Source organism: Podarcis liolepis (assembly GCF_965112155.1).
Source record: "Podarcis liolepis genome assembly, chromosome: 5".
NCBI classification, from domain to species: Eukaryota; Metazoa; Chordata; class Lepidosauria; order Squamata; family Lacertidae; genus Podarcis; species Podarcis liolepis.
Window position 1 is genome coordinate 100,068,309 of NC_139556.1, and position 12,850 is coordinate 100,081,158.

The window sequence follows — 12,850 nt, forward strand, 5'->3', positions numbered from 1 at the left end:
GTGACAAGACTTCTCAGACTTGTAAGATACAATTATATTTATTGTACCCAGTGTTCTGTTAGCCTCTGCCGTCCTTCTTCAAAAACAGAAGCCAACAGCAGAACTAAATCTGATTTCTAGCGCAAGACCTCACATCTTACTCAATGCACTGAGCAAGACTGGGCAAGCCCTGTTAAGGCACTCAGATGAACTGGAATAAACAGGAGTATGATTTCACTTCCTGATTTGCTACATTTTCATTAACACACTTTCCACTGAGCCTATCCTGAATGCAAGTCTGCAAATAGGCATTACTGAAGGACAAAGGGTGCTTATTACTGGAGCGGCTTGATTGGCTGCAATATGGTAGGTTACATCTCTAGGCATTTATTTCCACTGTGGCCCCCAACCCCGTGCAGAAACTGGTGCTATGAAATGTCGGGCTCTCAATAATATAAAATGAGTACATGCAGTGCAAAATAAACACAGAAGGTTTTCTCTTTTACCTGAGGCACGCCAATCTTTCGGCAAGCTTCCAGGAAATTTTCCACATTCCGTCTACACTTGGCCATGGTTAACTTAGGCTGCAGAAGAAAGGAGGACCATGTCATTCTTAACTCAGCAGTGCCTTACAGATAAACCAGAATGCTATTTTTGTGCTAGGAGTCAATAGTGTGGGTCCCTAGAAATTTCAGTTAGGAAGAAAAATAGTACATATGACAGCATGGCTGTTCCCACACATACTTCTCTGCCAGCTGTCCCTTAACCAGGCAGATGGCCTTCACAGTAGTGGTGCCTGCCCTGTGGAACGCCCTCCCATCAGATGTCAAGGAAATAAGAAACTATCTGACTTTTGGAAGACTTCTGAAGGCAGCCCTGTTTAGGGAAGCTTTTAATGTTTGATGTTTTATTGTATTTTTAATATTTTGTTGGAAACTGCCCAGAGTGGCTGGGGAAACCCAGCCATATGGGTGGGGTATTACTACTACTACTACTACTACTACTACTACTACTACTACTGTCTCTAGGTGTGCACCTCTTGCTCACTGAGGTCCAAACTCCTCTCTTACTCTCACCCCACTATCCTGGTCAGCCAGAAATTAAGTTAAAGCAGCTGCCTATAGAGCCAGACAAATTAGTGAAGGTCTGGATTTGCATGGAATATTTGCATGCCAAAAGCAGCTGACACAAGATTTGGGGGTTCTTACAATGCAAAACTGCAGAGTTTGCCACAGTAGCCATAGGTGCTTGCAGCTCTTGTTGAGTATTATTGACACAGAGATCAAGGGTTGTTTGTAGCAACATTAAAGAGAAATTTGAAGAAATTAGAATCTCTGTAGACAGATCTTTGGGGCTGGGATGGGGCATGTTTCCTTATCAGAAGTCAGGCTGACCTCTTCGAGGTGCAGGGTCTTCCCTGCAGCAGACAACTTCTCTCCAGAATATGCTGGGAATTTTGTGCAGCTAATTTCCTTCTGGCTCCTATGTATTTGTTGGAGGGGGGTAAATTGATTTGTTTTTGTTTTATTTTGTATACTCATTTTGCATTTTTTCTGTTGTGTACCACCCTGAGGATCTTCAGATGAAGGGTGGTATACAAAGTTAATAAAAAAATAAAATAAATCAATAATAATAATTTTATCACCACTGCTCTGTTGTTCTGCTTTTGTCATTTTACACTATTGCTTATCTTTAGCAGTCATCTGATGTTTCATTGCTTGAGGGCCTTTCAAGCCAGAAGACAGAATCAAATTTGAAAAACTGGTACGGATTCTATCAAGCTGCCACAGCGCTCTTAACGGGATACTTACAACAGCTGGCGACGGGACGTGAATACTAGGAACAGAACGAGGCCGCACATGATTGGCTAAATGGCAGAGCACCACGCCATCAGTCAGCGCTGCTCCAAGATCGCTGGGCAAAGACACTTTCAACCGTGATTCAATTTTCTGGGGGAAAAAGAGGGAAAAGAGGAGAGAAACTTTCAAGTTCATTGCCGCCGCCACAATACATGCTACCCAGAGACAAACTTTAAATAGGTTGCAAGAAATCTGTAAAGTACAACCTACAGACATCATTAAATGAGGATACGGCTGTGTTCGGATTATCTCAGCAAAATAACCAGCAAATCTCATGCTCTGCAAGCAGCCACTTTGCTCCTTACTCTGCATGAGCAAGCAAACTATAGTTTCCAGTTACATTAGAACTGGGAAACTGTGGTTAACAGCTTCGGAACAAGCCAGGATAAGAAGCCATAGTTTGAAGCTGGTTTCGTGTCCTGGCTTCCTCCTAAGTTACGAACCACAGTTTCCCAGTTCTAATGTAACGGACAACCATAGTTAACTGAAGACTCCCTGGCTTTTCTGCAAAACCGCTGCATACAGCAGTGCCATGGCTCATTCATACCTCAACTTATTAAGCCAAGATGCAATTGTCCAAATGCAGCCAAGGGCAACATTCTGTACTCCCAAATGTTTTCCTCCTGCAATTAAACTAAGTTATCCGGGAACCTGATTTGCAACAAATCAGAAAGAAGTGTGCTGAGAAACTGGGAGTAGTTCTGCAGGAGTAGACATTTATAAAGCCTTCTCACATTAGTTTTTAGTCATGAGACTAATTTGCAAGAACAGTCTTGTGTACAAACACCACAACACAGGATGCAGCCCACAGTGCAGTAATGGCATGCAACAGATCTGCCAGATAAACAAGTTGTGACATGCAAGATTTTTTAAAATCCAGAATGCCACGGACATCTCTAGCATTCCTTAAGGATTCCATGCCGGCTACAGCTCATGGGAGTTAAAGACCAACAATATCTGCTGGCCATTTGGTTGGCTACCCCTGGAACAGATTTGCCTTGAACTTATTTAGCAAGCCCATCTTTCCAAAGCAATGGTGAAAACTTTGCCATGTACTTTCCGCAGTTGCTCTATCAGCTCAACCTCTTCTTCCTGCAGCTTGGAACTGTGGTTTTCACTATGGTCTTCAGTGCTATTAGCAGGTGTCGATGCAGAAGGAGACAGTGATGAAGTGGCTAGAAAAGGCAAGAAAATAATAAAGGACCATATGGAGTGTTTGGGAGCCATCCACATAAGCCCCACTGCCCCCTCCACTTCACATTCCCAAGAGGGAAAGCCCAATCACAGGTAAATCGCTTCATCTGCCGCTTGTTAGAGCATACCCTTCGGCCTAGTTAATGAAGCAACTGCTCTGGGCAACACAACATGGCTCCAATGTAGGGGAAGATCCACTGGTCAGTGGTAGAGCTCTACATGGAAAAGGTCCTAAGTTCAATCCCTTGTCCTGCAATCAGAACCAGTGAAGGAGGTGAAGGTCCTGTGTGAGTGTCTGGAGGTGGCTGGAGGATGGATGGCGGCTAACAGATTGAGGTTGAATCCTAACAAGACTGAAGTACTGTTTTTGGGGAACAGGGGGCGGGTGGGTGTGGGGGACTCCCTGGTCCTGAATGGGGTAACTGCGCCCCTGAAGGACCAGGTGCGCAGCCTGGGAGTCATTTTGGACTCACAGCTGTCCATGGAGGCGCAGGTTAATTATGTGTCCAGGGTGGCTGTCTATCAGCTCCATCTGGTACGCAGGATGAGACCTGCTTGGACTACTGCAATGCGCTCTACGTGGGGCTACCTTTGAAGGTGACCTGGAAACTGCAATTAATCCAGAATGCAGCAGCTAGACTGGTGACTGGGAGTGGCAGCCGGGACCACATAACACCGGTCCTGAGAGATCTGCATTGGCTCCCAGAACGTTTCCGAGCACAATTCAAAGTGTTGGTGCTGACCTTTAAAGCCCTAAACGGCCTTGGTCCTGAAGGAGTGTCTCCACCCCCATCGTTCAGCCCGGACACTGAGGTCCAGCACCAAGGGCCTTCTGGCAGTTCCCTCACTGCGAGAAGCCAAGTTACAGGGAACCAGGCAGAGGGCCTTCTCGGTAGTGTCACCCTCCCTGTGGAACGCCCTCCCTTCAGATGTGAAGGAAATAAGCAGCTATCTTCTTTTTAAAAGACATCTGAAGGCAGCCCTGTTTAGGGAAGTTTTTAATATTTAATGCTGTATTGTTTTTAACACTTGATTGGAAGCCGCCCAGAGTGGCTGGGGAAACTCAGCCAGATGGGCGGGGTATAAATATGATGATGATGATGATGATTCTGGGCTGAAACCCAGGAGAGCTGCTACCAGTCAGGGTAGGCAATACTGAACTAGATGGAGCCATGGCCTGACTTGGTTTAAGTCAGCTCCCTATGTTCCAAGGGGCTAACGGAGACCACCAAGCCACACCCTCACAGGTCCAATTTGTGTAGCCTACCTTTGCTCACTTCATCCCTGGCAACATTTCGAAAAAGGAAGCTCTCAGGACGCTGGGGAGGATTTCTGTAGGAAGGAGCAGCAGCAACAGCAGCTGGACCAGGATATGGAGCAGACAGGTGAACTGAATGTGGACATGCAAAAACACGCTGTCAGCTCAGCAGAACAATAATTGGAAGGACACGTTTTTAAACTGACAAACTTATTGCTGAGTGTTATAAAGATGTGAGGGGAAGACCAGCCCATTCTAGATGTCTACAAACATTCCTCAGTACCTTCTGGAAAAAAGTCTTCTCTATTTTATTACAGTTTCACAACCTGAGGAACGTCAAAAGGAGCCTCAGTCCAGAAAAGCAAACCCAATGCAATGAAGCTCAGGCTACAATAGTCCTGCATTTATGAACCCATACAAAATGCTTTTCTCTCAGTACAATGGAATTTCACAGCTGAAGCATAATAGCCTGTTCATCTCCCGTTGTGGTCATATTTTGGTTTGGCCCAACATCACAGGCAAGATGTATCAGTGGGAGAAAGGCTCGTGTGCCATTACTTAACCATGACAATTGATTATGGAGTTTTCTGGACCTAGCTTCATTCGGAGACAAACTTTTTTCTTGCCTTACTTTACTTGTGTGGAAGTGAGCTGTATTGAGAGAATTGAGAGAGAGCTAGTGCAGCATGGAGGTGAAACAAATGAGCTATGAATCAGGAAGGTACAGGGTCAAGTTTTGCTTCTGCCATAAACTCACTTGGTGGCTGTAGGGAAGGCACTGCTATCTCAGCACCCGACCCCCTAATCTAGGAAAGGAGAAGAACGGTGCTGGCCAGTCCTACAAATCAAGGGTCATTACAATGTGTGTGAAGTCCTCTGAACACTCAAAAGTATGACAGTTATTACACCTATAAAACTACCTGGTGGAAAGGATTGCTTAGGGCACTTCTGTACTGGCTCACCTTGTTGTCCAAGTGCAACATCCACAACTGGCTTGCAGTGTTGGCACAGCCCTTGGTTGTGGTGCTACACTGGTCCACAGGTTATGGCCAAGACTCCTGTCAGCTTAGCTTGCACGCTGATAACCTTTTCAGCATCTCAGTGATGCATCTGTTTCCCCCTTTGCTTTCTCCCCCAAGTTTACCTGTTTGAGCTGTGGGTGAATTTGGCGAGATGGTGGATCTGTCATCACTCTGTGGATAAAGGAGAAAGATGAAGCAGTAGAACACAGCAGAAATAAGCTTTGTACACATCTAGGGTATCATTCTAGGGGTAGGAAGATGGAGCATAAGATTTGGGGGGGGGGGTTACATGCCATAAAAAGGATCTCTTAGAAAATTAGCATAACACTTCTGAGACTATAATAATGGAGAATAGTACAGCCAGGATTAAATGTATTTGGGACAAGAGCCACAAAAAAAGAAGGCTGCCACTAAGCTAGCCAATGGGGGGGGGGGGATAAAACTGATTGTATGTAAAGAAAAGATCTTTAATCAAAGGCAAATTAGTACGAAGTGAATATTCAACTGTATAAGTATCTCCGGTTCTTAGACATATTTTGCCATTTTTACAAGGACTCTTTATTATCACTGATTACAATTTCCAGCATGTATGTACAAGATAATCACACTAATCAAGCGAAGTGGACTTGTTAAGGAATGCAAGCACAAAAGGGTGACTTTTCAGTTCACGTTAAGGAGACAGCAGAACTTCATTTTATACAACAAGGAAGCACCACACAGCAAGTGTACTGGCCCATCTACCAATATTCCGCTATTCCTCTTTGTTCTGCTGTTGGAGGGAGGCACAGTGGGCTCCAAACTCAGGACCAGGTTTTAGAAGAGTTGCATGGGTGGAAGCGAGTGACCCACAATCCCCATCTTGTGTGAAGTGTCACCAAGAAGAAGCAAGTTACAGAGAACAGCCCACAAGCGTATTTGAGGGTCTCACTCTGGTACCTGAAGGATGTCAGCAAGAGCAGCAATAAGAATTTAACAACAGCAGGCCAGAGGAAGTCAAATGATATCCCTGACCTCTCCAATGGCTTCTAGGTCAGGCCTGCTTGTTTGGGTGAACGGAAGACAGGCTGCCTTCACCTATGTCTCTGCCCTTTCTCCAGCTTGACAGATAACCAGGTCTTCTATAATAAAAGAGTATGTTCGTTTTTTGTTTTTTCATTTGTCAGAAATGATTCTAATGAAATATTAAGCAAGCACAGGACCTGATCATTTTCACAATGAAAAATCGTACTGGCCTCTGCAAAAAGAAGTCTGCAAAGCACCAAAAACATCAGACGAAAAGTGACAGTGATGGGTGCAGTTTATTTTAGTGGCCAGAAAGTACAGCCTTTATCTGCTGCTGAAGATTCTGCAAACAAGAAAAGTTTTACAGGCTAATTTCAGCTTCTACTGCAGACAGGTTAGACATCATGTCATGTCAGAATAAAACTGCTTTTCTCTGACAACTCGTTTACTGGGCAATCCTATTCTGGCTCATTCATATGGCAAACCAGAAAATTGCCCCAGGAGTGGTTCTTGGTGGTACAGATGGGATTTAATATGCAGAAACCAAAATTCTGTGGTCTTTGCAATGACTTGGGGCAACCAAAATGATTCAGGGGCTGGAGCGTCTTCCTTATGAGGAAAAGCTAAAACATGTGTGGGTTTTTTAGTTAAGAGGGGGAAAAGACAAATAAGGGGAAATATGATGGAAGGTTGCATGCAATTATGGAGAAAGTAGAAAGAGCCCCCCCCCCCTCTTTCAGAATACTTGAACTCAAGAGTCACCCAGTGATGGGTAGCAGATTCGGGACAGACTGGAGAAAGAACGTCCTCACACAACAGAGAGTTATATGGAATTTGCTGCCGCCAGATGTGATGATGGCCCTCTATTAAGACAGCCTTGAAATGGGACTAAGCATATTCATGGAGGAGGGTCTGCGATAGCTAAACGGACCCCTCATATTTCTGAACTACTGAGGGAAGAACAGCAGAGGTCTTTCTTTTGTGTCCTCTTGCTTTGGGCCTCACAGAAGAAACTGGCTGCCAACTGTTGGGGAAGCTCAGTCGGTAGAGCATGAGACGTTTAATCTCAGGGTTGTGGGTTCGAGCCCTGCCTTGGGTGAAAAATTCCTGCATTGAAGGGGGTTGGACTACATGACCCGTGTGGTCCCTTCCGACTTTGTGATTAGATGGACCTTCTCAGTCTGATCCAGCAAGGCTGATCTTACATTTTTAGTTTATTGTATTTTGCTTGACCTCCTCCAGCTTAACTCGTCCAGACATGGGGCACATGGACCACCAACTCTCTGCAGAGTCATCTATTAAGCAAGGGTGGTTCTTGGCTCCATTAGATGGACATGAAAACTCTCCCTCAGGCTCCGCTTTAAATCAGCTCATGACAGAGTGTAGGGATCAATGCTGCCCTCAGTATCAGGTAAGCAGGAAACATAAATCCAGCCAAGACAGTCACACGCTGCATGCTCTTCACCTGGTTGAGTGTCCCCGGCCTCCTTTTAATGGTGTTGGTATTACTGTCAATCTCAAACACTAAGATAGGCTCAAAACCATTCTGTCAGGGAGGGCAGAGAAGAGAGAAGGGGGAGAAGAAAGGGAGGAAGACAGAGAATCCCCTGAAGAAGGCAGAAGGTGCAAAGCAGAAGAATCCAACAGACTACCCTTGACAACAGTCCCAGAACGGCCTATCAACATATGGAGCTGCCTTACTCAGAGTGAGGCCGCTGATCCATCTAAGTCCAGCAACAGCTGTCCTTGCTGGCAGCAGCCCTTCAAGGTCCCAAGCGGAGGTCTCTTTCAGGCCCGCTAGCTACGACTCCTCTAAATAGAGATAATCAAGGACTGAACATGGAACCAGCTTGCAAGGCATGTGCTGTACCACTGAGCTATGGCCTCTTCTCTTTACCTGAACCTAACGCTACAGTCTTTCTTGAAGCAATTCCTGTTAAATTTCCCCACCAAGTCTGTTCTTAAGTGGAATAAACAACTGGCAAACTATGCACTCTCTTCGCCGTGTGTGTCAAGATGTTGCTCACTGTAGAGTTCAAGGTGGTAGCCCTGCCAATGCCGAGGTTGTGATTATCACTGCACTGCAGGGGTTGGAAAAGCAAGCAGCATTTATGGGGATTGCTTGAAGATTTGGTCCTTAAGGCTCAATTAGTAAACTCTTGGGAATGTAACAAACTAGGAACAACAGCATCATGTACAATAACTCATTATAGTAAAAAAATAAAATAAATGCTGTCCAAGAGAGTAAAGGATGCCAGAAATTATGCACAACAAAAACCAACCACACTTGTTTGTATTCCAAGGCCACCAAGGGCTGCATTGGGTTGTATTTGACACTTGCATGCAAAATTAGAATGATCTCATGCCAAAGAGTTTGAAGTATAAGATGAAAGAGAACAAGCAAACATAGGGACCAGAAGTGCAGAGAAACACAGGAGAAAGGTAACAGATAATAATAATAATAATAATAATAATAATAATAATAATAATAATAATTTATTTATACCCTGCCCACCTGGCTAGGTTTCCCCAGCCACTCTGCTTACTGCAGACGAAGCAGCCATGTGAGAAGGTACACGGCGGTTGGTTGCTACGGTGAGCTTTAAAGTCAACTGGCGCAGTGCTGATCCCTAACAAGTGTCACTGTACAGATTTTATATCCTTAGTGAATTTTTCAAACGTGATGGGTGAGGATTATTTAGGAAAAAACCTCTTTCTCCAAATCCATGATAGCCTTCCTTTTCTGTGGGGCCCATGACTTGACAAAGATTTCTTCCATCATTCCCCCACCCCACCTGAAATGAAGCCTAACTATGTATAACTGGTGAAATTTAGAGTACTAGATCCCCGGGTCCTGTCGTTTGTTATTGTGTAAAGTGTCATGTATGCTTGGCCCAGGGGCAGCCAACGTGGTGCTCTCCAGATGCTACGGGACTGGAACTCATCATCACTGGCCACAGACGGTGCTGCCTGGGAGTTCAGGTCCACATTCTGGAGGGCACCATGTTGGTTATCATGTTGCAACAATAAATTGGAAAATGGGTGGTATTCTGCAAAGGCCACTCCTCAGCAGAACCATCTACCATCAGCTGTCCTATGAGAAGGATTCCAGAAGAGAGAGGGAGACAGGGCGGTGAGGACCACCTCAGAGCCTGCTCTAGTTGGGCTGCCACTTACTCACTACTGTCATTTCATCACCAAGTGCTTGGTGAGGAGTATCCTGAATTCATTTTTTTTTTGTACGTTGATATTGTTCACTGTAGTTTTAAAAATGTATTTCAGTTTCCCCTAAGACACCTAGGAGGGATTTACATCCTGAAAGTTAGGATATCAGTAACAGTAAATAAATAAATACAAAGAGAAGTTAATGCTGGCTATGTTATGATTTCATCAACACAGCAAATATTATTACTACTGAGTAATGGATAGTTGAGTAATTACTACCGAGCTTGGATAGCTCAGCTGGTTAGAGCGTGGTGCTGATAATGCCAAGGCTGCAAGTTCGATCCCTGTTTGGGACAGCTGCATATTCCTGCATCGCAGGGAGTTGGGACTAAATGATTCTCAGGGTCCCTTCCAACTCTACAGTTCTGTGATTCTATGTTGTTTCCCAGATGCCCTTTTCAAGAGACTCAAGGTCATGTAACAAATCATATAAAATATGAGAAATCTAATCAGGGGAATAAGCAGCCTGCTTGTTCCTCTGAAAGCGAGTTGTGTCCACCTCCTGCACCTTGTTTGCAGCAGGCTCCTAACCCGTCAGCTTGCACTGAGATGGAAGGGCCTTGGCAGCGCTGCGTCGTGCCCGGCCTAGCCATGCCTGCGGACAGCCATGCCCGCTGTGCTCTGGAGCCAGTCCGGACCCGACTGCAGTGCCCCTCCCAAACCTACCTCCACTGCTCTCGCCTTCAACACATGCATTTGAAGGGAAAACATGCAAACTGTTAGTGTTGAGTTTACACTGATGGTGGCAGCACCCTGCTTTCCAGAAATTGGGGGTGGCGAGCACTTAATCACATCTGGAAGCATACAGAGGGGGAGGAGGCTGCAAGTCCACTTTTGTGCAAGCAACAACAGTGTAAAAGGGCGAGGGGCACGGCTAATTTCATACTGCCTGTTTGTCAGACCTATTTCCATGCATTTTCCCTATACTGGAGTTAACATCATTGTTCAGTGAAAGAAAAAAAGCAGTCTTGGCTGAACAGGCGCTATGATGTAATAAGGGAAGTGCTGAACAAAAGGCCTTGGTTAGAATTCTACACAATATTCTATTATGTTGTGGGAGAAGCTGCCGCCATGTAAGCAAGTGCAATTCAAGAGAGTCAGAAATAGATGCATAAACCACATGATGGAAATGGCTGGAATTGGCCAAATCCCATTCATCGCAGCAGTGATTTGTCAAAAAGAATTAAAATCGGATCGTGCCCTAAATCGACAAACAGGGAAGTATGCATGCCTGAGATAACAAGCTCACTCCAAGTCCTGGGACAGGGCAAGAACGAAATCTAGACCAAGCAAGTCAATTACCCATCCACATCAATCCCACTTTCCGGGCGTTTATGGAAATTTGAACAAGAGGGACAGAAACAGTTTACATCCACAACTATAAGAATGCCTGGAAACAGGGACACAAAACAACAACTTGTGTGCCACGTTTGCAACCAACTCACTAGCTTGGTTACTACTGAACAACAATTTTCAAGAGACAGAGGTTTCTCTAGTCAGAAAAGGTCAAATGCTCAGTTTTCCTATTTCCAGTGGCGTAGCGTGGGTTGTCAGCACCCGGGGCAAGGCAAGTAATTTGCGCCCCCTAACCCCTAACCTGCCGCCGCTGCCAGCTTCTTCTTGCTGCTGCCTGGTCTGGTGTGGTTCTCTCCCGCGCTCAGCGCTGCGCTGGGCGGCCGCTGCACTGTCCCTCCCCCAGATAGTCCCTCGCTCTCCGCACCGCACGCATGGCACCCCCCCCCCTCCACAGTGGACGGTGACCCAGCGGCTCGGATTCGCACAGCCAGCACTGCAGTGAGAGAGAGTGAGTGAGCCAGGTAGGGGCAGAGAGCTGCGAGTGCGAGTGCGCCCCCTCCCGATGTTGCGCCCGGTGCGGCCGCCCCCCCTGCACCCCCCACGCTACGCCACTGCCTATTTCTAATCACCAGTTGTCCTTACATGAACTGAGGAACAAGACAAGTAAAGGGCCGGGGCCGCAGAACTGTGTGCCCCATCTCTGCTCCAACACGAATTACTCCCACCATTTTAAAGGTTTGATTTGGCATCAACGATAACCATAGAAAACATTAAGCAGTGTTCTCTCTCAACCACACTTTTGAACTCATTTTCTGGCCTCTGCCCTCCCTGTACTCTCAAGTCACAAATAGGCAAATGCCTGAATGTAATGTCCAGGATGGGAGGGGGGTTGGAGGGGGGGGGGTCCCTGCTTCACACCTAGGTGAAGTTTCAGTGCTCTTCAGCCAGCAACATGGCTGCACATTATGAAACCTCAAGCACTTAACTGAAGAGAATATAAATGAGCAAATAAACTGGAGGCATGCAAATCATGCAAAGGCAGGCAGAGCAAAACAGGCCAGGAAAGAACATGAAAATGGATTCCAATCGCTATTTTTGAGATACCAACAGAGGAAGGAAATAGCATAAAACATGGAAATGGTATTACATGAAATGTTGACAACTTTTTTTTTTTTTAAATAGACAATTCATACTTGAGAGATGTAAAAGTACCTCCACTGATTTAAAGAGAGGGGCAAAAACAAAGCGTTTAGTCATGGTTAACTAAACATACTCAAATGGATGACCAGCAGCCATTCAGAGGGCCATGCTCCAAACAACTACAAAAGTAGTTCTTCAGGGGAAATCATGGATGAGTATCTGTGATGTATGGTTTAGGCCACAGGGATCCTGCAGCTGGATAGACAAGGCTGGGTGACATCATGCCTCTTCGAAATCTATGATTCCATGTTATGATACTGAACTGGTTCAGCAAGGAAATGGAAATGCAAAATTTAGATACCATCTCTCGACATAACACCCGGTACTTATTGGAACACTTCTGGGCCTTGTAATGAATGTGTTATCTATATAGCTGATGTGTGGATGACTCCATGAGTAGGCCAGGCAGGAACCTAATAACCTGCTTAGGTGCTTTCACCCCTTAAAGCTTATTCACACCTTTAATGTTTCCACGAATTGCACCAACCACTTATCTTATGAGTTCCAGGGACTAAATCAGAACAGGAAGTTCAGGAACACATAGCTGTGAACATCAGCTGCAATCTGTTCCAAGGCAGAAGGAAGGAGGGTAAAGTAGCAATTTATACCAAAATTGCTGTTATAATTAAAAGACAGCCATGTTTTATGCTATTTAGGAGTGGTACTAAACTGCCTAATCTCAGCAAACCATAGAAAACATGCTAGCTATGATCTAGGAGGCTGACACATAAACAGGCCATTGCGTGCAGGATTCTTACCACCAGCAAGGCACTATCATCAGTGTGCTGAGACCTTCTGGACGGGAAGGGACACTG

The 12,850-nt window shown here is 45.4% G+C and overlaps 1 protein-coding gene across 2 annotated transcripts in view; it reads right to left on the reverse strand.

Moving 5' to 3' along the window:
* LRCH3 (leucine rich repeats and calponin homology domain containing 3) overlaps positions 1–12,850 on the reverse strand; it is a gene marked incomplete at its 5' end in the record, with an annotated part of 84,980 nt that overhangs the window by 8,694 nt on the left and 63,436 nt on the right. The window contains 7 exons of one of the 2 annotated variants that reach the window (XM_083504065.1): positions 486–563; positions 1,791–1,928; positions 2,895–3,013; positions 4,300–4,422; positions 5,435–5,483; positions 7,780–7,860; positions 12,794–12,847. In XM_083504065.1, coding sequence (XP_083360191.1) covers positions 486–563; positions 1,791–1,928; positions 2,895–3,013; positions 4,300–4,422; positions 5,435–5,483; positions 7,780–7,860; positions 12,794–12,847 — 642 coding nt within the window. The remainder of the gene's footprint in view (positions 1–485; positions 564–1,790; positions 1,929–2,894; positions 3,014–4,299; positions 4,423–5,434; positions 5,484–7,779; positions 7,861–12,793; positions 12,848–12,850) is intronic. The other variant, XM_083504064.1, reaches the window with a different exon arrangement.